At 41.9% G+C, this 27,624-nt stretch overlaps 1 protein-coding gene across 2 annotated transcripts in view; it reads left to right on the top strand.

Moving 5' to 3' along the window:
- Positions 1–27,624, top strand: part of LOC143276688 (transcription factor CP2-like) — a 52,700-nt gene that overhangs the window by 6,578 nt on the left and 18,498 nt on the right. The window contains exons 2-11 of one of the 2 annotated variants that reach the window (XM_076581324.1): positions 2,696–3,208; positions 9,970–10,155; positions 11,194–11,244; positions 12,434–12,510; positions 14,023–14,090; positions 15,277–15,382; positions 16,684–16,790; positions 18,658–18,804; positions 20,048–20,116; positions 21,071–21,112. In XM_076581324.1, the coding sequence (XP_076437439.1) occupies positions 2,696–3,208; positions 9,970–10,155; positions 11,194–11,244; positions 12,434–12,510; positions 14,023–14,090; positions 15,277–15,382; positions 16,684–16,790; positions 18,658–18,804; positions 20,048–20,116; positions 21,071–21,112 (1,366 nt within the window). Of the gene's footprint in view, positions 1–2,695; positions 3,209–7,516; positions 7,593–9,969; positions 10,156–11,193; positions 11,245–12,433; positions 12,511–14,022; positions 14,091–15,276; positions 15,383–16,683; positions 16,791–18,657; positions 18,805–20,047; positions 20,117–21,070; positions 21,113–27,624 lie in introns of those variants that run through there. The other variant, XM_076581325.1, reaches the window with a different exon arrangement.

Here is a 27,624-nt window from a genome sequence, read left to right as displayed (position 1 = left end):
CAGTTAGAAGGGGTGGGAGATGTGATGAACGGAGGGTTGGGGGAAACTGGGCAAATGAGGGTGAAATTTGAAAAAAAAAAAAAAAAAAAAAAAAAAAAAAAAAAAAAAAAAATCCAATTACAATTACGGGAAATTACTTAAAGGACTTCGTAAAAGAGAAGTTGTTAAACTGACAAGTGAAACAACTGATAATGAATGCAAAAAGTCAAAAACATCAATGTTCTCAGTCACTTGTGAAGACACACTTTCGTGTACATAAGGCCTCATCAAGCTACAGTCAAAAATGATATGCTTAATCGTCAGGTTACTAAAGTATATGCACTTGACATTAGAACAATAGTTGGTCCGTAATAATTTGATAATAGTGTGGTTTATGTATGTGCCTATGAATGATGTCTTTTGTGGTTTGGAATTCCATCTTTCATGATTTTGAGGGCTTTCATCATAATGATAATGATGATAATCATCATCATCATTATAATCATGATAATAATAATTGTAATAAAAATGTTAATACTGATACTTAAGGAAAAGTGCAAGATGAATAGAATGTATAAAGCAACAACAACAACAGTTTTGTTGTTGTTGTTGTATGTATACATGTAGATAACTGCCCCCTCCTCACACACACATACGCACACATGCATGCACACACACACACATTCACACATTCATGCATGTACTGTTTGGATGGATATACCACAACAAAACTTATTGCTGAAAGAAGAGAGTTTGAGGCCAGATTTAAAAGAGGGGAGAGACGGGCACCCTAGCCGAGTGGTTAAAGCATTGGACTTTCGATCTGAGGGTCCCGGGTTCGAATCACGGTGACGGCGCCTGGTGGAGATTTTTACGATCTCCCAGGTCAACATATGTGCAGACCTGCCAGTGCCTGAACCCCCTTCATGTGTATACGCAAGCATAAGATCAAATACGCACGTTAAAGATCCTGTAATCCATGTCAGCGTTCGGTGGGTTATGGAAACAAGAACATACCCAGCATGCACACCCCCGAAAGCGGAGTATGGCTGCCTACATGGTGGGGTAAAAACGGTCATACACGTAAAAAGCCTACTCATGTATATACGAGTGAACATGGGAGTTGCAGTCCTTGAACGCAGAAGAAGAAGAAGCAGCCATTACTAATCAAACGAATACTGACATCAGGTGTGATGACCTGGTAATTGGTAAAAAGCAAGAGCTGTTATTAATCAAACAAATATTGACATCATCTTCAAGTTCAATCCAACAATGCACAGTTTATTTAGAATTAGACTCTGCGTCACATGGGTATGACGCATGAAGCGGTCATAGCTCCCCATTCTCTGCTGTTAGGCCTACTCCGCCAGTTTGCTGGTGTCACCCCATTGTCTGTCGATAACTGTTTAGTGGAGTGTTGGCCAAGAGGTAATGCGTCTGCCAAGGAAGTGAGAGAATCGTGAGCGCACTGGTTCGAATCCCATAGTATTTTTTCCCCCTCCGCAAGACCTTGAGTGGTGGTCTGGATGCTAGTCATCTGGATGAGATGATAAACCGAGGTCCCATGAGCAGCATTTAGCACTTGTAAAAGAACCCATGGCAACAAAAGGCAACAAAAGGGTTGTCCCTGGCAAAATTCTGTTGAAAAATCCACTTCGATAGGAAAACAAATAAAATTGCAGGCAGAAAAAAAGAGAAAAAAAAAGGATGGCGCTCTCAGTGTAGCGATGCAGTCTCCCTGGGGAAAGCAGCCCAAATTTCACACAGAGAAATCTGTTGTGACAAAAAAAAGAATGATACAACTCTGAGGTCTCCCTCTATTGTTTGCAGCCACAGAGGTCATCTTGGGCTGTCCTCTTTTCTTCGGCCTGTAGGTGCCCAGTTCAGAGCTTGGCATGTGATTCTTGTTGCTGGGAGACTCTGTACATATCCCAGCCAGTTTGCAAATGATGGTTGACACGAAAGGCCAACAATGCATGTTTTTTTTTTTCAAACTGGAGTACTGTAATCCTTTCTGGGCCTTCACAAAGTCAATTGACTGAAGAAACCTGTCAACGACATTCGTGGCTTTGAAGAGGTTTATGGAAGTATTTATAACTACAGTGTTTGTGTGTGTCTGCGCTTGTGTGAATTGGTTTTTGGAATGGCAAAATTTGTCAGTTTCATGCAAATTTTGTCAGTTTCATGTATTCCAATTAATATAAGTGACCAGGGAAATATTTTTCCCTCCCACACCAGCTTTTGACGCGGCAATTTTTTTCACAATATTCATGGTCAGTGTCAACTTAAGGAGGAGGGGTGTGTGTGTTTGTGGGGTGGGGGGGGTGGGGGGGGGGTAACTTTACTGGTACACAAAAATTTTGTCGACATATGCGAGGAATCCACTTACACAAGGTTGAGTTAAGCGATAAAAATTTACAGAGATAAAGAAGGTGGCTGGTTGGGGCCAAAGACTGACTCGATGGGTCCACTTAAGCAAGGTTGACTTTGGTGGAAACAACTGTATGCATGCACTCTAGGCCTGGATAGTGCATTAGGTTATGCTGCTGGTCAGGCATCTGCCTAGCATATGTGGTGTAGCATATGGATTTCTCCAAACGCCTGCTTGAGAAAGTGAAACTGTCTGCCTGTGTGTCCTTTTTCTCTTTTTGTTGTTGTTTATGTTTTGTACATAAATCTTTTTTTTTAATTTATTTTTTATAACAATATTCAACAGCGACCAGTCCTCACCAATGACGGCCAACGAGGGAAGCAACTCCAGCAGCGGCGGCAAAGAAATCAACCTTCAACCGCCAACTCCAGCCACTATCCTCACCACCACCCTTGACACGGGCCACACGGCTTCCACTATCACCATCACTACCACCACCACCAGCCCCCACCATGCACTCATCCCCTACGTCAGCAGCAGCGGCAGCGCCAACCCTTTCAGCGTCATCACCCCCTCCTCTTCCTCCTCCACTGGCTCCTCCCCCAGCCTGCGATCCAGCGCAAGTTCAGACCGTGAGCGCCGGGCCCCACACCCAAAGAGCAGTTCCGGAGGTTCGTCAGGCGAACACAGCGTGAAGGGCGGAAAGACGGCCAAGCGGGGCAAGGCGGCCAACCCCAAACTCCGAGTGTTGACATTTTCCGACGTGGAGAATGGATTATCGTCATGCTTCAGCTCATCCGTGCCTGTCTGGTCGGACTCGCTGTCAGAGCTGTCACCGGATAGGATTCTCAGTATGAGGTATGTCACTTGTATGTGTCTTTTTTTTTCTTCTTTTTTTCTTTCTTTTTTTTCTCTATTTTCTCCTCCCCCTTTTTGGGGGGCATTTTGTTTTCTTTTTTTTTTCTTTTTTTTTTTTTTGCCCCATTATCTGCACCGTTTCAGTGGCATTACTCCCATGCCACTCATTTAGATTCCCCCTACACTGCCGCACCCGGGTTCGTCCGTCACAGTTCCAGCATCGGCAGTCCGCAGGGAACCATCTATGTTCTGTCGCCAGGAGGCCACACACCAGAGGAGACCCTGCACTGCTGCTGAGTCACTTCGGTGGTGTTCAGTGGTGCATGTTCTGATTTAACGTACTAAGGACACCATGTACTAAGCCCCCTACTAACAACAATAATGGCTTAGTCGCGGAGCCAGACTGAGTGAGCATCCCTCCCAGAGTGGAGACCGCCACCAGGTCCCTCAAACAACAGCCCCCCATGAATCTGCCGACACTGTGTGTGTGTGTGTGTGTGTGTGTGTGTGTGTGTGTGCATGTGTGTGAGGCGAGCCCACAAATAAAGAAGATGAAGAAGAGAGCCTTGCTTAAAATGAAAAGAAAAAAGAATGTTAATAATAAAAAGTAATGAGGAGTAATAAAAAGTCAGGAGGAGGAGGGAGCCCTTCAAAGACAACAATCAGGGCCCACTTGATTTCTCTCTGTGGTGGAGAACCAGTTGTATGTATGCCTGGTATGATTACTTCTTCCTTGTCTGTGGGCTGCAACTCCCACGTTCACTCATATACGTACACGAGTGGTCTTTCACGTGTATGACCGTTTTCATCCCTCCATGAACTGATGAAGGCAGCCATACTCTGCCTTTGGGGGTGTGCATGCTGGGTATATTCTTGTTTCCATAACCTACCGAACGCAGACATGGATTACAGGATCTTCAATGTGCTTATTTGATCTTCTGATTATGTATACACATAAAGGGGGTTCAGGCACTAGCAGGTCTGCACATATGTTGACCTGGGGGATTGGAAAAATGTCCACCCTTTACCCACCAAGCGCCGTTACCAAGATTTGAACCCTGGACCCTCAGATTGAAAGTCCAATGCTTTAACTACTCAGCTATTGCGCCCGTCGGAATGATTACAATTTTGTTCCCTGTAGACCTGTTCAGAGATCTCATCAGTGGCTGAACTGTTCCTCAGTGGAAGTAACCCATATATATATATATATATATATATATATATATATATATATATATATTTTGATCCGACATAGGTTTTTGTCATAAGTTAAAGTTGTTTTTGTTTTGTTTTTTACAGTAAATCAAACATGATGTAATGGTTTCTTGGACTTAGAAAGCTTTATATAAATTCATACAAAGCAAGGTTTCTAACAATGATTTGATTTTTTCATGGAGTTTCGAGACACCAGAATGAAACATATGAACTAGTAGAAGGAAAATAACAGGAAATTACTACAGATACATCAGACATTTACATTACTGGTAACATTGAATTTGAATGCGTTCACAGAAAATTGCCAAATCTGACTCCCCTGTCGTAGCATGCTGTTTCTTTCTACAAAGACGAAGTGAAAATTCTTGAAGCTAAAAGAAATTTGAAAGAGAGAGAGAGAGAGAGAGAGAGAATGAATTTTATTTCTGAGGGTAATAGAATAAGCAACAATGCTTTTTTTCATCCAGCCCCCAAAAGGAGAAAATTGGGGGGAAATATAAACAAATGAATTGCAAATAGCATCACATAACATCAAACGAGAAAGGAAAGAAAAAAAAAATCAAAGCACCACACCCATTACAAATCATGAAAAGGACTGCATGGAATTTGTACACATAAATGCAAATGTAGAGAAAATAGAGATGACAGACAGACAGACCAACAGAGACACAGAGGGAAGGAGGGAGAAAGATGTCTTTGAGAATAGTACCATTATATGAATTTTTTTTAATTCATAGACAGAAATAGCAACATTTTCTAGAGAGAGAGAGAGAGATGACAAACTCAAAGAAAAGATTATCATTGTTTGTATACATGTAATTGTAAGTTTACACATTGGATAAAAAAAAAAAAAAGCATACAGCCCAGACGCTACAGTGACTGTATCAGGCAAAAGAACGCTGGATGCTTGGCAGTTGATAGCAGCAGATGTCTTGTGGTGCCACCATCTAGCACTAAACAGTATAAGAACTCCTTTATATATATATATATATATATTTTTTTTTTTTTTCGGCAGTTGATAGCAGCAGATGTTTTGTGGTGCCACCATCTAGCACTAAACAGTATAAGAACTCCTTTATATATATATTTTTTTTTTTTTCTTTTTCAGCAGTTTATAGCAGCAGATGTTTTGTAGTGCCACTATCTAGCACTAAACAGTATAAGAACTCCTTTATATATTTTTTTTTTTTTTTCGGCAGTTGATAGCAGCAGATGTTTTGTGGTGCCACTATCTAGCACTAAACAGTATAGGAACTCCTATATATATATATATATATATATATATATATATATATGTATGTATGTATTTTATATATATATATAAAATAAAAACAACAGTGGAGTGGAACAATCTGTGTGATGACATCATGTCAGCTGGCTTCAGGCAGATGTGTCAGAACCAACACTTCCAGTCCTACTCCTCAGTGCAACACCCCACCCCACGACCCCCTCCTCACACACACACACACACACACACACACACACACACCACCCTCTTCCCCCTTTGCAGTCATAGGTGATCTTGGCTTTGGCAATGCATTTATCCAGATCCATATCCAGATCCCACTAGAAAAATGCTCGGATGACTGGATGTCTGATTGTCCTTTGAGATCAAACTAACTCGGAAGAGAGCCCGTGACCTCAAAACCTGTTGTCACTGATTTATATTTTGACTGCCATGACAACATTAATAACAATCTTCTTCTTCGTTCGTGGGCAGCAACTCCCACGTTCACTCGTATGTACACGAGTGGGCTATTACATGCATACTGTTTTTACTCCACCATGTAGGCAGCCATACTCCGTTTTCAGGGGTATTAAAACAGTAATAGTGCTTATTTTGGGCTGAATCTTGTGCAGAGACAAAGCACTTTCACACTGGTCAGTCAGTCGTACGCATGCATGACATTCTCTTTATTAACTCATTCAGTACGGCCAGTCCTCTCTTCTCCTCTACACAGACCCCTCGGATGTCCAATAGGTGTCTGAATGACCCAACCTTTAGCTTCCGTCGTCAGAATTGTGGTATTCTTTGTCAACATTCACGTCTTCAGTATAAGAGCCTTCCGCTTGCAATATTTTGATGATGGTAACTGGGGTGAAATGCTGTTAACGTCGTCTCTTTCGCCGTTCGTATGGAGATAGTTAACCATGGAGCTGAACAGTCACCATCAGGTGATGAAACAGCCATCAGGTTCCCTTGTATCTCTCATTGGCTGTGTATGTTGGGCGTGATTCATGAGAAAGTCTATGAGTTTGAGGCTAAAAGCCACAAGTACATTTATACTGACACAGAATTCTATTTTAAGCTTTATTTATTTTTTTATTTTTTTATTATTATTTTTTTTAATTCATCTATTTATTTATTTATTTTTATGTATTCATGTATTTATTTATTTATCTATTCATTCACTTATTGTTATTATTATTGTTATTGTTGTTACCATTTGTAGTAGTAGTAGTAGTAGTATTTCAATTTTATTTGTTTATTTTTTGTTATGATTATGATTGTGATGATGATGATTATCATTATTTAAAAAAAAAATTAATTATTCATTATATTTCATTCTATTTTGCTTCCCTGTCATCTCCACAGTAGTGTTGTTACTCCAACACCTCTCATCCCAGTTTTCCCAAAACACACCTACACACACATTACCTGCCACAGTCTCCATGCCAGCAGAACGCTAGGTTGCCAGGAGGCCACACACCAGAAGAGACCCTGTACTGCTGCTTACAAACTCCAGCGCTGTTCAGTACTGTCATTGTTATTCTTTAAGAGGCTGCCCACTGAATATTCAGTTGATCAGTGAACATGCATGCAAAGCCAAGGAGTACTGTGGTATATGACCTCCAGAACGTGCCTGAATAGTTCTTCTTGAGTTTTTATATATTATAAAAAAAAATTAAAAAAGAAAAAGAAAAAGATTACATCTCGGCCGGCGCCTGTGACGCCGCGGTTCATACTGACATCGATGAGCCGACCCCGCGGTTCATACTGACCCCGCGAGGCAAGGCGACCTTGTCCCCGTTCTCATTTTACGAGAGTTGTCGTTCTTCTCGGTCAGCCGCCATTGTTGATCATCATTATTTTGGTAAACATTGCACCAGCGTCGGGTATTTTCCAGGGCATCTTGTCGTTGCAAGCAATGATTCGCAGCCCTGACAGGTATGAGTGTTGAAGGATGTTTGAGCTAGTTGCTGCTAGTGGGCGATAGTGAACGGCTGGCCGTTTTTTTGTGCCTGTATGTACATTGTGTGTACATTGTTCTGTCGATGTCATCCATGAAGAATGGGTATCTGGCTTGGCGAGATCAGTTTCTCAGTGATTAGTCGCATACATTTTCGACTGTTTGAGATGAGACAGGGAGAGAGCGACTGACAAAAGAAGGAAAATAAATGTTGGGAGGCCATTGTGAAGTGACGGCGTGATTAAAAAAAAAAAAAAAAAAAAAGTAAATAGGTGAAGGAGAGTGATCGAGATTCTTGCCTGATTAGTAGCTTTTCGCGATATCACAGTTTTGTTGTAATGATAATACAGAAAGTTGTGTGTTTGTCATAATCGTTGTGTGTGTGTGTACATGTGTGTACTTCGTGCGTGTGTGTGTGTGTGTGTCAGAGTGTGTGTGTGTGTGTGTGTGTGTGTGTGTGTGATTTGTCAGTTCAACACAACTTTAAAAAAAAAACACAACAGCAAGCCAAAAATGCATGAGTACATTTCCAGTTACAGCCAATATGAGTGAGGGTTTATTTTGTTTCAATTCCATGTAACACATAGTCCATCCACCCTATTAAAGAATATATCAGCTAGGGGTACAACTACACACACCGACATGTAAACAGGCTGAAACAGTTATTGAGGAGCCCACAAAATTTACAGTTCCCATTAGCCAAGTGCTAGTAAGTACTACTACTAGTGGCAGCCTACATGGTACTAGTACTGCTACTTAAAAGATTGAAGAAGAGGATGCTTATGCTACTCCTGTTATGCAATTTCAGAATTCACTAACCATTTCTTTTTTTCAACAAATATTTATGGTGGGCTGCTTTGGATGAGAGGGGGTTCATGTTCCGTGAATAAGTGTGTTTGATGTAATTGTGTCATTTTGCAAGTTAATGTGAGTAGTATAAAATCATTTAATTGGTAGAGTCCCATGCTGTAGTTAAAGTGTCACTTCTTTGTATGCCTACATTGTGAAACACACAAAAATAGCTTTTAGAATAATAGAAATAAGAATACAAAATAGAATTATTGATCACAGAATTTGAGTACAGAGATAGCGTCATGCTATTATTGAACGAAGTTGAGTCAGAACCTCATGACACCAGCCGTGGCCAGATGATGAACAACAGCTTTATTATTATTGAACAGCTGATTTATATTGATCAAGGGTAAATTACCCATCTCGGATCACAGGTTTGGAGAGAGGGGAGGTGGGAGGAAGAAGCTAACAAGACAAAATCCAGTACATTCAAAACAAAACAAAACATACGCAATTTCCCTCCATCCACCCCACCATACCACCCATCCATTTCAGATCCTTCTCCAACTCCCTTCACTCTTTGGGGAAAAAAAAAATCATCTCTTCTTTGTTCGGGGGCTGTTACTCCCACGTTCACTTTTATGTACACGAGTGGGATTTTATGTGTATGACCATCTTTACCATGCCATGCCATGTAGGCTGCCATACTCTGTTTTCGGGGATGTGCATGCTGGGTATGTTCTTGTTTCTATAATTTGTATAAAATAACCCTCCAAAAGCTGACATGGATTACAGGATCTTTAACTTGCGTATTTGATCTTCTGCTTGCGTATACACATGAAGGGGATTCAGACACAAGCAGGTCTGCACATATGTTGTGGTTGACATAGGAGATAGTGAAAATCACCACCCTTTACCCACCAGGTGCAGTTACTGAGATTCAAACCCAGGACCCTAGAGTTCAATGCTTTGACCACTTGGCTATCATGCCAGTTATAAAATAAAAATAATTAAGAAGAAAGAGAAAGAAGGAAAAAAAGTTGTTTTTACCAGCAAGTGATTCTGTCTTTCCAGCTCAGACAATGCTTTACCAAGGACTGACCAAATATAAAGTAAAAAGAATTCTGTGCTGGTGCCTCTGATTCCTTTAAAATCCTTTTTTTCTCTTCTTTTCCCTTTTTTCTTCTTTAAAATTATTATTATTTTTTATTTTTTTTTTTTTTTTTAAGTCTCTCAGACAACCCAAAGACAGAGGTAGTGGGCAGAAACATAATATTGATGACTGCAGATGGTTTTATTTCTATTTTGTTTTTATTTCTTAACAGTTTATAAGTACTACTACAGAGCATTGAATGAATAAATTGAATTGAATTTTAATCATTTCGCACTGGGATTGGGAGCTTATACTTGATACCCCTTGCTGACAATAGCAGGTGTAAAAAGCAATCAAACAATAACAACAAAAAATGATACATATGTATCATTAACTAATAAGATAAAGCTTACCAAGACTGTAAGTCATCTGTAAGCCAGCTTTTTAAAACCTTTGTTGTTTACCGACAGTGACCATCACGAAACGAGCTACACGTGGGACGAGACCGGAGGGGGCGCGGGCAAAAGGACAAAGATCTCCCACCCCACGCCCCAGGCCATGTCGTCTTGGGACATTGATGGGGGGCTGGCCGCTGACTTCGATGGCTCGCTGTCTGGCCTGGGAACGGAGCTGGGCACCGCCAGCTATAACATGAGGTGGGTTGGTTGTTATCAGTGACGGGCTTTGTCATTACTAGATCTGTGAATCATCTTCTTCTTTGTTCGGGGCTGCAACTCCCACGTTCACGTGTATGTACACGAGTGGGCTTTTACACCTGTGACTGTTTTTACCCCACCAGATAGGCAGCCATATTCCATTTTTGGGGGTGTGCATGCTGGGAATGTTCTTGTTTCCATAACCCACTGAACGCTGACATGGATTGCAGGATCTGTAACGTGCGTATATGATCTGCTTGCGAATACACATGAACTCGATGAAGGGGGTTCAGGCACAAGCGGGTCTGCACATATGTTGACCTGGAAGATCGGAAAAATCTCCACCCTTTACCCACCAGGCCACGTTGCTGAAATTTGTACCTGGGACCCTCAGATTGAAAGTCCAATGCTTTAACCATTCAGCTGTTGTGCCTGTCGATCTGTGCATACATGTGTGTTTGCCATAGTAGCCTTCAGTTTTACCTTTATGTCTGTACGCTCTTTTTAAGTGATAGGGGATGGTGAAAGTGAAAGTGGTGGGTGGGGGAGAAGGTGTGACTGTGTGTGTGTGTGTGTGTGTGTGTGTGTGTATGAACATGGTGTGTGTATGCATGTGTGTTTTCTATTGAATAGTAATTGGTATGTATCTTAATTATAAAAACTTAAAGTTTTTGTTGTTGTTTTTTTTGTGTGTGTGTGTGTGCAAAATGTCCAAAGCCTTTACTTGACTTGTATTAGTTTTAAGTTACCATTACCATTTGTGTGTCTGTATGTGTGCACGTTTATGTATTGTGAAGATGTGCCTTAATTTATAATAACTGAGGAATAATGCAACTTTATCTCATTGGAAAAGATTGAATTTTCAGCTTTTGTAGTCTTTTCCTTTTTCAGCGTCCAGTAAAAGCACCTAGCATTTTTGTAGGATACGCAGTACATAATTAGCCATCCGTATTATATTTATTGTATATTCACATAGTTTTATATAGTCCGTATGAATTCGCTTTTGAATCTGACTCCAGGTGTTTTATATCTGTGCAGCGAGGCGCTTTTAGCTCTGCCTGTTTTCAAGCAAGAAAATTTGGAAAATGGGTAAGAGCCTGTGATTGTGAACTGCTACTTTCCTTTTGTGAAATTGTATCTTGTGGGTTTTTTTTTTCTTTTTACAGTTACTTATTCATTTGTCCTTGTTTTGTTTTTTCTTTTGTAATAATGGTCATAAATACCAAAAGGTATGAACAAGATTTTTTTGCCTCGGGTTATTTTTAAAATACTTGTGTGTGAGGTGTGTGTGTTTTGGCCTATGGTTGTGTTTAACGTGTGTGTGTGTGTGTGTGTGTGTGAGGCGTGCATGCTTATCTGTGCATGGGTTGTGAGCGCAATGTTAAACTCTTTATAAATACGTCGTTATTTTATTGTTTCATTATTAGAGGTAATAGTCTCAAAGTGAGCAATATACAAATTTTCATTATTATTGTTGTTATTATTGATTTTTGTTGTTGTTGTTGTTGAAATGTTCAGGCAGACTGCCTGTTGTGTCATGTGTTGCCAGGTGGATCAGTTGTGTGACATATTCAATTCTGGTGTTTGTGACTATTTTCAACAGTTTCGGTTTCTCAAGGAAACTACCTCTTTGACTTCATCAAATTTATGCGCCTTATACATATTAGTAGTAGTAGTAGTAGTTTTTTTTTAATGTATTTATCTATCATTTATTTCCTTTTTTTTTCTTCTTTTTTTTTCTAAAAGCCTGACTAAGCGCGTTGGGTTACGCTGCTGGTCAGGCATCTGCTTGGCAGATGTGGTGTAGCGTATATGGATTTGTCCGAACGCAGTGAGGCCTCCTTTAGCTACTGAAACTGAAACTGAAACTCAAGGAGGCATCAATGCGTTCGGACAAATCCATATAATATGTATGCTGTACATCTGCTCGGGAGATGTCTGACCAGCAGCAGCCTAATACAACACGCTGAATGAGGGCTTTAGTGCATTCATACTTGTGTACATATCAGACTGAATTTCTCCAACAGAATTTTGCCAGAAGGTAACGCTTATGGTGGTGCCATGGGCTCTTTTTCAGTGAGCCAAAGTTGTATGCTGCACACTGGTACCTTAGTTCATTGTCTCATCCGAGTGACCAGGATTTCCAGTCAAACTTGTGAGAAAGGGGGAGACCAGGATTTGAATCCAGACCCTCATGGACACTGTATTGGCAGAAAAGCTTCTTAACCATTCGTGCCACCTTCCTCCTGTTTTTTTTAACAACAGTTTATTTTGTCAGGTTCCAATACATTCTTGGGGCAGCTACTTCGCCAGCGGTGAAAATGAATGAGGAAACCTTGACATACTTAAACCAAGGTCAGTGACCCAGTTTTCCTCCTTTTCTATTTGTTGTCAGAATAATTTAGGACGCAAACAGTGTGTGTGTGTGTGTGTGTGTGAAATTTAAATGGAATATTGAAATATGTGTTTTCACAGTTTAATGCAGGTTAATTATATTGTTACCTATGTACATTACCACTCCTGAATTTCAGGTTGATTTATGCTGTAGTTCGGTCGTTAATTCACCTCAAGCTGTTTATTGTATTTTACAACATGCTCATTGATGAGCGGTATTGTTAAGAAAGAAATGAATGCATACTAGATTTCAAGGAGGCAAGATGACGTGGTGCAGAAAGGTTATTAAAAAAAAATTAAAAAAAAAAAAAATTACAAAATAAAAAGACTGAGGAAGAATGGCAATACTTGTGCGGAGAGTTTGAAGACGAAACATGAAAACACATTCTTCAGTCCAGTCCCCTCTAGAAGGGGCTCACAGACGCCGTGTGGCCGACGAACACCAATGCTACTGTACACTAAGCTCCATGGCTCCAGACAGGACTTGGGAGAGTGACAGCATCATTCATCAGGCGTGCCAAAACTGACACTGTAAAAAATGGGAACAAGAAGAAGAAGGAGGGGGCGAAGGGGTGTGAAAAGACAGAGAAAGATAGGCAGCGGTGGAGTTACAGTTTTGAGATGGTGTCAGAACGTCTGGACCGATTCTGATGTGCTACACCACGTCTGCATTAAAAGAGAAATTTTAAAATTCATGTCAGATGCCTGACCTCTGCATGAAACCTCAACACATTGGTCAGGTCTCGAGAGCAGTGGAGATCTCTAGTGGCGGCATTATGTGCCACAGGGCACAACGAGGATAAAGATATGTGGAGTGATGGCCCTAGAGGTAACGTGTGCACCGAGGAAGCGAGAGAACTGGCTCGATCCCTGCACTCACCTTTATTTTCACCCTCTCCACCACACTGTTAGTGGTGGTCTGGACGCTAGTCAGTCAGTTGAGACGATAAACCAAGGTCCCGTGTGCATCATGCACTTTGCGCACGTAAAAGAACCCACAAGAGCAAAAGGATTGTCCCTAGCAAAATTCTGTTGAAAAATCTACTTTGATAGGAAAATAAATATACTTGCAGGACGAAGAAAAGAAGGGAAAAGGGTGGCGCTCTCATTGTAGAGACACCACTCTCCCTGGGGAGAGCAGCTTGAATTTCACACAAGAAAATATGTTGCGATAAAAAGAGTTCTGCTATACAGTACAAAGCAGTGCAGTACAATACAGTACAGTGCAGTAAATGCAGTAGATTAGATTTCTTATGATGCATTGCAGTACGATACAGTACAATACAAAATTACAATACAGTGTTTCTAGAATGATAGGAACTATACTTCCTTTTGCCTGATGTTTGATTTTACTGAAGCAGATCATTTGAGAGGGAAAGTTGTGTTGCTAATTTTACTATGATGTGTGTGGGAGGGGGTGGGGTTTCATATGTACATGTTTTGAGATCCGCACTGACTTATGTGTGTGTGCAGGCCAGTCATACGAGATCAAAGTAAAGAAACTGGGGGATTTGTCTGAGTTCCAAGGGAAATGTTTGAGGGTAAGTGTTTTAGGGTAAGGATCTTAAACATTACATAATCATCCACCTAAATTAAAAAGGTCAAGATGAAAAAATATAGAACCTTCACAGTGGTAAAAAGAATAAACCCTTTAAGTGAATTCAGAATGGGGAGTGTGTGTGTGTGTCACTGTGCGCGTGTGTGCGCGTGCGTGTCCCTGACTGAAGCGTGACGGAATGACACAGGAAACAAACGATGAGCTTGCAAAGGCAGCTGTCAGTTGGTTCTACCCTTCTTCTTCTGCGTTCACTCGTATGCACACGAGTGGGCTTTTACGTGTATGATCGTTTTAACCCCGCCATGTAGGCAGCCATACTCCGTTTTCGGGGGGTGTGCATGCTGGGTATGTTCTTGTTTCCATAACCCACCGAATGCTGACATGGATTACAGGATCTTTAACGTGCGTATTTGATCTTATGCTTGCATATACACACAAAGGGGGTTCAGGCACTAGCAGGTCTGCACATATGTTGACCTGGGAGATCGTAAAAATCTCCACCCTTTACCCACCAGGCGCCGTCACCGTGATTCGAACCCGGGACCCTCAGATTGACAGTCCAACGCTTTAACCACTCGGCTATTGCGCCCTTTCTACCCATGTAGTTATCCTGTTATGCAAATGACTGCGTTTTTGAAACATTAAGAGCTTGGTCTCTGACCGGGGATAGGTGCTTTTTAAGTCATGTTTATAGATAATTAGGAGGTCAGTCTCTGACAAGGACAGACACTGTATCAGTGTGTTTATAAAGTGCTTTGAGCTTGGTCTCTGACGGAGGACAGGTACCATATAAGTATCCATATCCTTAGAGGATAGGCGCTATATAAGTATTTCTATCCTCGGACTGAGGATAGCTTTACATACGTATCCATATCCTCTGAGAATAGGCACTATTTAAGTATTGATATCCTCTGAGGATAGGCCCTGTATGAATATCCGTATCCTCGTGACTGAGAATAGGCTCTATAGTCTATATAAATACCCATGCCCTCTGACCGAAGATAAGTGGTTATAATCTGACCAAGGATAAGGGGAAGTATTTGTATCTTCTGACTGAGCATGGGCACTATATAAATATCCATATCCAATCAAATTAAAAATAAAATAAAAAATATATATATATATATAAAGAGTGGTACATGGTCCACATAGTCTCTTGTGTTGGACAGAGTTTGGTCAGGGTTCAATTCCACGAGCGGAGACTGCAGTACATGGAGAAGGAGCAGATGGACCAATGGAAGCAGAGCAGGCCAGGGGAGAGAATTCTGGATGTGGGTGAGTAAGGAGGGAGATGGGGTGCGTGGGGTGGGGGGGGAGTGGTAGGAAATGTGTAAGGGTTAGGGGATGATTTAGGCTGAAGCTGGTGTAGGGGTGTGTGTGTGTGTGTGTTTGTGTGTTCTTTTCAGGTTGTGTTGGAAGTGTTCCTCCCTACTCTGCTTGTCGACAGGCTGCTTCAGTTTCTGATGGAGGCATTACCTTGTCCAGACAAATCCATATAGGCTACACCACATCTGCTGGGCAGATACCTGACCAGCAGCATAACCTAACGTGTTAGTCAGGCCTTGAGTGCGTGCATATATTTTTGTGTACCTTTATCAGAGAGGATTTTTTTCAACAGAACTTTTGCCAGAGAACAACACCTGTTTTGTTGCTATGGTTTTTTCTTCAGTGTTCCAAAAAGTGTGTGCTGCACACGGGACCTCTGTTGATCATCTCTTCCGAATGACTAGATGATCAGTTCGATTTTCCAGTCTTCTTCTTCTTCTTTTTTCGTGGGCTGCAACTCCCACGTTCACTCGTATATACACGAGTGGGCTTTTACGTGTATGACCGTTTTTACCCCGCCATGTAGGCAGCCATACTCCACTTTCGGGGGTGTGCATGCTGGGTATGTGCTTGTTTCCACAACCCACCGAACGCTGACATGGATTACAGGATCTTTAACGTGCGTATTTGATCTTTTGCTTGCGTATACACACGAAGGGGGTTCAGGCACTAGCAGGTCTGCACATATGTTGACCTGGGAGATCGGAAAAATCTCCACCCTTTACCCACCACGCAGGCGCCATCACCGAGATTCGAACCCAGGACCCTCAGATTGAAAGTCCAACGCTTTAACCATTCGGCTGTTGCGCCCGTCAATTTTCCAGTCAAACTTGGGAGAAAGGGCGAGAGCGGGATTGGAACCCACACCCCTCACAGACTCGCTGTATTGGCAGTTGAGCGTCTTAACCATCCTGCCACCTTCCTATAGCTGTGTAGTTGCAGTGTGTGTGTTGGGAGGGGCTGGGAGGGCGATAGTGGTATGATGGTGTATGCATGGTTTTTGTTTTTATTTATTTATTTATTTATTTTCATACGGGGGGATTTGGGGGGATGAGTGGTGTTGGGGTGCAATATAGATTTTTTCAGTTTGAAATTCTAGCATCTCTATGCTCGAAGAAAGTTGACCCTCGTCAGTGTATTTTGTTGGTGTTTGTTGTTTGTGGTTTTTTTTTGGGTGGTGGTTGTGTGTCAGTGTATGTTTTGATTATGAAAGCCAGAGGTGTGATTGCCCATATTTGGTGTCCTTGCAGACATTCCTCTGTCATATGGTGTTGTTGACGTCATTTTGGATCCGTCCAAAATCAACCAGGCAGACTTTGTTTGGGACCCCACGAAAGAGACGGGATTGTACTTCAAGGTTGGTTTCGTGTGTGTGTGTGTCTGTCTGTGTCTGTGTGTTTGTTTTTGTGTCTGAGTGTGTGTGTGCGTGTGTGTGTGCGCGCGCGTGTGTGTGTGTGTGTTTTTGTGTCTGAGTGTGTGTGTATGTGTGTGCGTGTGTGTGTGCGCGCGTGTGTGTTTGTGTCTGAGTGTGTGTGTGTGTGTGCGTGTGTATGTCTGTCTGTGCGTTTGTTTTTGTGTCTGAGTGTGTGTGCGTGTGCATGTGTGTGTGTGTGTCTGTCTGTGTGTTTGTTTTTGTGTCTGAGTGTGTGTGTGTGTGGGTGGGTGTTTTTGTGTCTGAGTGTGTGTGTGCGCGCACGTGTGTGTGTGTGTGTGTGTGCATGTGTGTTTGTTTTTGTGTCTGAGTGTGTGTGTGTGTTTGTGTTTGTGTCTGAGTGTGTGTGTGTGTGTGCGTGCGTGTGTGTCTGTGTGTGCGCGCGTGTGTGTCTGTGTGTGTTTGTGTCTGAATGTGTGTGTGTGTATGTATGTGTGCACCCCCACCTCCTGGGAATTTTGTGCTGGTGATTTCCTCTTCTCTATCATTCTCTTCTCTTTCTGACTTTCACTTTTTTCTGTCTGTTGTCTCTTCCTTTGTTACAGTGAAGGGTCCTATGTGCAGCACGCATTTAGTGCATATGAAAGAACCCATGGCAACAAAAATGTTGTGCTTGGCAAAATTCTGTAGAAAAATCCACTTCGATAGGAAAACAAACAAGATTGCAGCAGACAGAAAAACATAGACATGCTCTCCCTCGCTGGGGAGAGAGCAGCCCGAATTTCACACAGAGAAATCTGTTGTGATGAAAAGAAATACATATACAAAAAATAAAAATACAAATAAAGGAAAGCTGCATGCAGCGAAATAAGGCCAAATGAGCACGCTTAATAGCCAAAAAAAGCGTAAGACGAGACAGAGTAAACCTGACAAGATGGCGTGGAGAGCCTTGGCCAAGGGAATGAATCAGCACATGTAGCTTTTAGAGGCGTTTGATTGGCTAAGAGTGGACCGAGCAAGACTTTTCACTGTTAGTCATGCAAAATTTGGCCAAGCAGAGCAAACCGATAGGCCTAGTTTGCATCAGTTTGACATGGTAAGTATATGTATCACCAAACATGGAGTATAATACAGACTCCTCCTTTTTGTCTCGTCCTGTCGTCAGATGCATGCCATCAGCACAGAGTTCAGGGCTAAGAATACAGATTTTGTCTCATCCTTTTGTCAGGTTCATGCCATCAGCACAGAGTTCACGGCCAAGAACACAGATTTTGTCTTGTCTTGTCAGGTCCATGCCATTAGCACAGAGTTCACGGCCAAGAAAACAGATTTTGTCTCGTCCTTTTGTCAGGTTCATGCCATCAGCACAGAGTTCAGGGCCAAGAATACAGATTTTGTCTCGTCCTTTTGTCAGGTCCATGCCATTAGGACAGAGCTCACAGCCAAGAATACAGATTTTGTCTCGTCCTTTTGTCAGGTCCATGCCATTAGCACAGAGTTCAGGGCCAAGAAAACAGATTTTGTCTCGTCCTTTTGTCAGGTTCATGCCATCAGCACAGAGTTCACGGCCAAGAAAACAGATTTTGTCTCGTCCTTTTGTCAGGTTCATGCCATTAGGACAGAGCTCACAGCCAAGAAAACAGGTTTTGTCTCGTCCTTTTGTCAGGTCCATGCCATTAGCACAGAGTTCACGGCCAAGAATACAGATTTTGTCTTGTCTTGTCAGGTCCATGCCATCAGCACAGAGTTCACGGCCAAGAATACAGATTTTGTCTCATCCTTTTGTCAGGTCCATGCCATTAGCACAGAGTTCACGGCCAAGAATACAGATTTTGTCTCGTCCTTTTGACAGGTTCATGCCATCAGCACAGAGTTCACGGCCAAGAAGCACGGTGGGGAGAAAGGGGTGCCGTTCCGGGTACAGATCGAGACCTACACCCACAACGACGGGGAAGGGAAACTGCTTCATGCGGCCTCCTGCCAGATCAAGGTCTTCAAGGTGAGGTGGTTGATCGGTCTGTCATCAACTTCTTTGTTCTTGGGCTGCAACTGCCACGTTCACTCGTTTGTACACGAGTGGGCTTTTGTGTGTATGACCGTTTTTTTTTTTACCCCCGCCATGTAGGCAGCCATACTCTGTTTTCGGGGGTGTACATGCTGGGTATGTTCTTGTTTCCATATCCCACCGCGAACGCAGACATGGATTACAGTATCTTTAATGTGCGTATTTGATCTTTTGCTTGTGTATACACACGAATGAGGTTCAGGCACAAACAGGTCTGCTCGTATGTTGACCTGGGAGATGGGAAAAATCTCCACCCTTTACCCACCAGGTGCCATTACCGAGATTCGAACCCGGGACCCTCAGATTGAAAGCCCAACGCTTTAACCACTCGGCTGTTGAGTCCTGTGACAGATGACAGCTATTGTGCCTGTCATGGTCTGTCATCTGTCACAGGGCACAACAGCCGAGTGGTTAATTAAAGCGTTGGACTTTCAGTCTGAGGGTCCCGGGTTCGAATCTTGGTAACGGCACCTGGTGTGTAAAGGGTGGAGATTTTTCCACATTTGTGCGGACCTGCTTGTGCCTGAACCCCCTTCATGCGCATGTGCACGCAGATCAAATGGCAGGTTGAATAAACCAAATGCTCATACGCATACAATTTTTCATGTCTGTATGAGTGTGTGCATGACTGAAACCTGATTGAATGACGCAGGAAATAACTGATGAGCGCCCAATGGCAGCCGTCAATCTGCTCTGCCCAGGTAGTCAGCCTGTTGTGCAAATGACTCTTGAGTTTGTAAAGTGCTTAGAGCTTGGGTGCTATGTAAGTATCCATATTATTCATTCACAAGAATCATTATACGTGCAGTAGAGTGTTATGCTATGTATCGGTATGAGGACAAGCCCGGAGCTTCCATTTTTTTGAGGAAGTGTCTGGGTTTGTTCCAATTATGTATCGGTATAAGGACAAGCCTGGAGCTTCCATTTTTAGAGGAAGTGTCTGGGTTTGTTCCAATTATGTATCGGTATAAGGACAAGCCTGGAGCTTCCATTTTTTTGAGGAAGTGTCTGGGTTTGTTCCAAAGTTCCTTTTTATTTACCTGTCTGCTAGCTGAAGTGGTAGCATACGCAGCATTGACTTGAAGTTGTGTTATCTTGCTGATGAGGGGAGTTACCACTCTTTGTTGTTTGTTAATCCTTTGCTCTCCTACGATGTTACGATGTCTTTTGGTTGCAGCCGAAAGGTGCCGACAGAAAACACAAAACCGACAGAGAGAAGATGGAGAAAAGATCGGAAGCGGAAAAAGTGAGTGGGTTTGTTTGCCTGTCTGTTGATCGGCATCAGTGTTTTTGATCGGCATCAGTGTGTTTGCCTGTCTGTTGATCGGCATCAGTGTGTTTGCCTGTCTGTTGATCGGCATCAGTGTGTTTGCCTGTCTGTTGATCGGCATCAGTGTGTTTGCCTGTCTGTTGATCGGCATCAGTGTGTTTGCCTGTCTGTTGATCGGCATCAGTGTTTTTGCCTGTCTCAGTCTGTCACTGTCGCTGGGGTGGTTGGATGGGGTGTGTGTTGTGTGTGCGTGTTGGTGTTTGTGTGTGTTGGTGTCTGTGTGTGTGTGTGTGTGTAGGTAGGTATGTGTGTGTGTGTGTAGGTATGTGTGTGTGTATTGGTGTGTGTGTGTTGGTACTTGGTATGTGTGTGTGCTTGTGTGTTGGTGTTTGTGTGTGTGGGTATGTGTGTGTGTGTTATGTGTGTGTGCGTGGGTATTGGTGTGTGTTGGTATGTATGTGTGCTTGTGTGTAGGTGTGTGTGTGTGTGTTGGTATGTGTGTGTTAGTGTGTGTGTCTGTCGGTGTGTTTGTGTATGTGTGATTGTGTGTACAGATCAGCATGTTTGTGTGTGCATGCATGCATGTCTCGGTGTTGACAGTTGTTGCATGTGCGCATGTGTGTCTGTTACGTGTTCCTTGCTGCTGTCTAAAGTTACTTCTTTTTTTTTCCCCAAGACAGTTGTAATGAAGTTGTCTCTTGTTTCTTTTGTTTTTACTGTTGAAAATGTGTCAAAGATATTTGGCCACAGCCACACAACTCACCTTTGCAAAAGAAGAAACAAAGATGGAAATTGGTAGAAACAGTGATATTTAAAGTATTTTATACCAAATGAATCCTTTAGTTCTCTCTGTGTGTTTGTGTGTGTGTGTGTGAGAGTTATGTACTGTGCTGAAAGAAAATGACCCTTTTTGTTGTTTGTTTGTTTCAGGAAAAATACCAGCCTTCTTACGAATGCACAGTCTTAACAGAAGTGAGTTGTTAATTTTGGTTTTTGTCAGGATTATGTAGGGGGAAAAAAAGTTGGATGTGATTGCTATCAGTAACATTAGTTTTGTGGAGTAGATGAATTTAATTTTGGGGTTTTTTTGTTGTTGTTTTTTTATGTGTCTGTGGGTTTGTAGTTTTGTGTTTCTGAAGAGGCTCCCCTTTTCATAGTAGGTACCGGCACCCGCTAACACAGGCTGCGGGAAAGCCGGCAGCCAGTCGAAAATTGTCACTTTTCACTTGATGATTTTTGTGTGAAATTGTGTATAAATCGTGTTTAAAACATAATGAAAATAAAGATGAACCATTAATCTTTCAATCGATTGTTCGTTTATATTCTTGTGTGCGAGTGTGAGAGTGTATTCGTTCCGAGAACTGCCTACCGTAATCGGCGAAACTCACCCCGTGTCGCGCTTCCGCTATGGCGGACATTCGCGTTGTCCGAGGGTCACTTGTTTTGCTTTGTTTATAGGTTGTGGAATTTTCCATCCCCAGTATTCAAATAAGGTCAAACCGCAAGGTCGAAGCCTAAACAAGTTTCCCCATCAGTTATTTTATTAATTTGTTTCATAACAAAAAGCCAGCACACTGATCAGTTAAAAGGACATATTTGAAAGGCTTTTTCCACCAAAGTAAAGCTTTTAAATACAATGTTACATTATGCGATAGAAAGCTTATTTTTCGCTGATTCGAATGGTACCAAAGGTCAATGTATTCATACGCGCTCAATCATAGCGCAGCCAATGAAAAGCATGCTGGCAACCGTGACACACATTCACACATTGACTCGACAAGGCGATGGCAGCTCCGATGAAATCGACAAGCGATTACGCTAATAGTTCAAGCGTTTTCGTCACCCAGATCAAAAATCATCTCGGTAAGTGTTACGAGTTTTATAGATTGATTCATAATTAATTGATCCACGTAGTTTTTAGAGCTTATTAATCCATAGGATCGTTCTGATTTCGTGATAAATGGAGTAAGCTTTGACTGCTTGACGAAGTGATCGACACGTGTTTCCACCAGTTGTGTTTCGTGTCAGTACTATTTTATTCTAGACTGAAATATTGTCTGAAAACTCTTGTAATGAAACATAAATGCATTATTTTGCATTTTGTTATATTGTTATATACATTTTGGGATTCTAAATGAAAGGATCGCCGATTTAAACAAGATCATTTTTCACGACATGAACCGGAAATACTCGCCTCATGGCTCATGGCCCTCTCGTGAATTGACTAGTCTGTCAGATTGGTTTGTTATTACTTATTCAGTTATTGTTAACTTAGTTCAGAAACGAATACCGACCTTAATGGAATATTCTGATGTATCACACAATTTGAGCTGGGAGAGGTGGGGATCAATGGTCATTGTGCATAATTGTTTAATATCATCAAGTTCTTCGTTCACAGTTGTCAGTATATATATCGTTCTCTCTCTTTCTCATTCTCCCCCCTCCTCTCTCTTAGTTTTAGTACACACAAACATACACATACACACATGAAGTGTGCTTACACTCATACACCAACACATCCGCAAACAGAAAAAGTACAGATAATGCATATGCTTACGTGTACACGTGCACACACACAAACACACACATAACTTGTGTGATATGAGCATTGACTTGCATGTTTGCATGCAAACGTGGGTGAACTCTTTGGTTTGCCAAAATCAAATTCAATTCGCATTCTCAATGCCTATCATAGTGCTGTCATTCTGGATGTGTCAGTGTTACTGTTAGGCCTTCACCGTCCTGCTTCCCACTCTTCTCAACGTCACACACACACACACACACACACACACACAAGCATGAAATTGATGAATCAGTGAACTGATGCACTTGCAGTTGCAGACGCATTCACTCTGTGTGTGTGTATATATATATATATATATATATATATATATATATATATATATATGTGTGTGTGTGTGTGTGTGTGTGTGTGTGTGCATTCCAGGCAGCACATATTGAACTGTCTTCAGGAAACTAATATGTTTTGATTTTGACCAGATGATGACACTCTTCAACGCATGGGAGCAGTACTCGCTGCATCTGGACGTGGACGGCCACCAAAGCTGGTTCCTATGCCACTTACAGCCAGGTTACTGCTGCAGCTTGAGTTACTCAGAACTGAGAGCAAGAAAACTTGGGCAGAAATAGGTGAACTGTACAGCAAAGTTACAGAAAATGACCTTTTACAAGGAAAAAGTTTGCATGGTGAAGTAGAGGCAGTGGTCAAGGAAGGAAAACGGGTGAAAGAAGGTGGTGGTGACCTGGAGGCATTCCTGTCCACAGATATTGGTGCCTGCCTCAAAGAAAGAAATGTTGGACCTCATTTGCTGAAACACCAGATTTTCAAGCAACACCTCATCAACCCTGAACTGCTGAAGACTTTTACAGGCAAACTTGAACTAACAAATGGTCTGGTGGTGGATCTTCTTCATTTTTATCAGATCCATACAAGATCTTGGTTCATTGAATGCAGAAAGGCACTTGAAAACCTTGGAGCAAACATACTAGAATTGTCAGAAAGGCAGTTGACAACAAGACTGAAAAAGTGCAAGGATAGGTACACATCCCTGATGAAAAGTGTGAAGCGACCAAATGGACAGCAGAACATAGATCTGTTTCTGTCAGCTTCTTTTGAACTTGATCAAGTTGATGTCCCCACAGCTGTAGTTCGAGCACCAGTACAATTCACCAATGATGTCAGAGCTCTATCTGCAATGAAAACAACACTTGCAGCTTTAAGGAGGGACATGCAAGCAATGGAAAATGAACTTGAGGCAGAGAAGGAAAAAAATGGAGTTCTGAAAGAACAGTGCATTAAGAACAGTTCTATCATAAGAACAGCTGCAATTGAAACTTCAGATCTACAAAAACAAAACGCTGACTTGCAGAATGAGAAACAAAATCTTTTTCAGTGCTTGAAACAGGCTCAGAATACCATCAAAGAAATTCGTGGTACAAATTTTTATAAAAGACTAAAAAGAAAAGAGCGACATCTGAAGAAGAAAGAAGCAGAACTTGAAGCTCATCAAGTGGGAAGTTGTGAACGCCAAATAAAGAGAGTGAAGCAGAAACTCAAGCTTGAGCAGACAAAGGTCTCAAATCTTCGGAGAGAAAGAAACAGACTACAAGCTCAGCTTCAAGAAAGTGTACAAGAACATCAAACAGCCATTGATCTTCTGGCAAATCAGCCTCCACCAACTGTACAAACACTGAAAGAAGGGAATCACAAAGAATTTTCAGATGAGGTGAAGAAAACAACAATCGCTCTGTTGTCCCTTCAAGTGTCAGCTGAAAACTGTCCTCTGGTTATTCAGTCAGTGGCCAAACATCTTTTCAGTGTGGACATCAAGAGAGAGGACCTGCCATCTGAAAGGACAGTTCGCCGGTATGCTGACCAGGGACATGTTTTAGCTAAAGTGCAGGTCGCTGAAGCAATGTCCACTGGTCAATATGACATACATATTGATGGAACCAGCCGCGATAAAAAAAAATGGATTGGATATCAAATAAAGGCAGCAGAAGAATCCTTGTCTTGCGGCTTCACGACAGTGGCAACAGAAAATTCAGCAACTTTGGTTGAGACAACATTGACACTTCTCCAAGAACTGTCAGAAGTCTTTGGAGAGGAAGACAAACAACAACATTTCCACCGTATACTGCAGAACCTGGCAGGTGTGATGACAGACAGGGCTGCAGTAATGAAGAAATTCAAGAAAGACTTGAATGAGGTGGTGCAAGCCACATTAGGAACGGAGGAGTCGATTGAATTTCTTGGCTGCAATGCCCACTTTCTTCTTGGGTTAAGTGCAAAAACAAACACTGCATGCAAAACTATTCAAGAAGAAAGGGGTGAACAACGCCTGGGACGGGACTGCGAACCAAAGTTCTGCACTTTCAAAACCCCAGAATCTGCAGTTGTCCGCTATATAAGAATGGCGTGTGAAGTGCTGGGACCAAGGGGTGATGAGAAAAGTGGATGCAGAGATGGATGGTCTGCATTCTGCGTGTTGAACCAGAAACCCTCCATCATCTCCAGCTTCAGAGCAAATCGTTTCAATAATCTTTTTGAAGCTGCTGCTGCTCTTCATTTTCACAGGACTGACATCATCACGTTCCTGGAAGAGTATCTTCCAGAAAAAAACAGTAAACTTGAGAGTGTGCTGTTAGATGCACTGAGTGACCAGTTGGCACCCTATGTCCTGGCCTTGGCTCTTATCTTTTACAGAGTCACAGGTCCATACTGGGAAATACTTGGTTCAGGTGTCCATTACCTGGACTTCCATCTACATGTTGTGGCAATGAAACAACAGCTGGAGGAATGGGAAAATGATGCCACCACCATGTTTGATGCACATCTACCTATCCTTTTCGGCCGTGACCGTCCAAACTGCGCACCATTTGATGCTGCAATGCAGGTAGATGATGTGGCAAAACAGTCAACAATAAGGATTCTTCAGCCTTTGTGTGGACAACTGGTGACAGTCATCAACCAGCAGCTGCAAGAATTCCTGCCAGGAGGTCAGTACCATGATGTCCAAGATAGTGCAAAAAGAGAAAAACTGGCCCACTCACACATAACTAACTTGCTTGGTGAGGCTTGTTTTGGAGACCTTGATCTTTCCATCTACAAACGGAGGAATGCAGCTTGTCACCACCACACAACCATGAACATGCTTGTTCGAAACCGAACCATGAGCACATGGTTTCAGACAAAGTCCACTGCAGAGCAAGAACACCTGCTTCAGCTGTCTGCAAAGAAGGCAGAGAATTGGCGAAAACGCCACCGTCAGGAAGAGCGTGATGTTGTTGCTCAGAAAAGACTTATCCTGGAACAAAACAAACAGCAGCATGACAGGAAAAAGGAAGCAGTGATCCAGAAAAAAAATGACATCACTGTCAGACTGATGGAACATGGAGGACCTTGTCAGACTCCGGAAGATGTAGATCGTCTTGTCAGAAGGTTCGCCCTCCAGAAAGACAAAAGAGCAGCTCTTCAGGTGCAGATGAACTACCAGAAAACTGTTCTGGGTCACAAATCACCCCATCTGAAAACATCAGTTCCCAGTGTTGCCAGACTGATGGAGAATCTGAAGAGATTTCTACGACAAGGTGCCACTGAAGGTAATCTTTTCCCTCCATAGATCTATTTTTCATTTGTTTGTAACATTTTCTTATATTTTTTCAGATTATGCATCTATATTTCCTTTTATGATTTGCCATTATCAGATTATTAACATGAAAATATCTACAAACAACATAGAAATAACCGTCATTAAGTTTTAATGTAAAACAACTGAAGTTGAAAATAAAGAAATTTGTTATAAATTAAACTTATCAAGGAACGCCCATATTATTCTCTTTATGATCAGTCACCTTTACTGTTAAGAATGGGAATGGAGAAAAGAAAACTGTTCAGAGTTATGTTGTGTTTCTTTGGTTTTTAAAAAATTTTATTTATTTATTTTTTTTTATACTCCAAACTCAGATCAGCAAAAATTTAGTACAAATATTTTGTGGTGATACTTTGCAGCAGCTGCAGGACAAGCAGAAGCAGATAAACAACTGGCTGAGCCACTTCAGTTTGGACGAGAGGGTGACCACCAGCTCCTGGGCGATGAAGACCATTTTGCTGGTATGTTTTACTTAGTGAGGGGGTGCGGGTAAAGGGGGGAAGGAGTGGGGGGTTAGTATTTGCCCTGCAAATTGTGCTTGCATTGTTCCTTGATGATTGGGTGATATTTATTTTCTGGGTAAACTTTTCTTCGTTTGCTTTTTTTTTCTTTTCTTTTTTTTTTTTAATCATACTGTGAAGTCCCTATGGTTTTCAAACTTTTTTCCTGGGAGAAACTTGTGGGTTGAGAAATAAACACTGTGGTAAACTCATACAGGATATTGTGTATTCCACACTTACACATTTCCATTTTCTTGTTTTTTTATACTGTTATTTGTGAAATATACTATAGTATTCCACATCCTATCATAAACCAGTATTTGAACATGTTGTGATTTAGCTGCATTGTGTTTTGTGAACTTGTAAAATATCTGCATCAGATCAAATGATTTTTTTTCAGAGCCAATGGATGTTGATACAGACCATGACCTGTCTTCAGAATCCAGTGACGAAGCTGAAGAGGAAACCACTTTTGAGGATTTTGTTTTCACCAGAATTGGAGAAAATGTGGCTGTCTTCTATGACAATGATTTTCATGTCGGAAGTGTCGCTGAAATTTTCAGACCAGACCAGGCTAGGGTGAACTTTCTACGCAAATGTACAGTTGCCAACAACACATATGTGTGGCCACATAAGCCAGAAGATGACAGTATTTCTGCAATGTTTGTGTTCTCTTCTGGTTTTGAGGTTACAACGCAGAATGGCAGAGTGTGGTCTGTTCCTGAACACGACAAACTGAGGAAGATGTACTTGCTGTACAAACAGAGATATGCATAAATCTTGTTGACAGTCAGTGACATGTCACAAACCA

This window comes from Babylonia areolata, chromosome 32 (assembly GCF_041734735.1).
Source record: "Babylonia areolata isolate BAREFJ2019XMU chromosome 32, ASM4173473v1, whole genome shotgun sequence".
Classification (NCBI taxonomy): Eukaryota; Metazoa; Mollusca; class Gastropoda; order Neogastropoda; family Buccinidae; genus Babylonia; species Babylonia areolata.
This window is presented reverse-complemented; position numbering and strand designations above follow the sequence as displayed.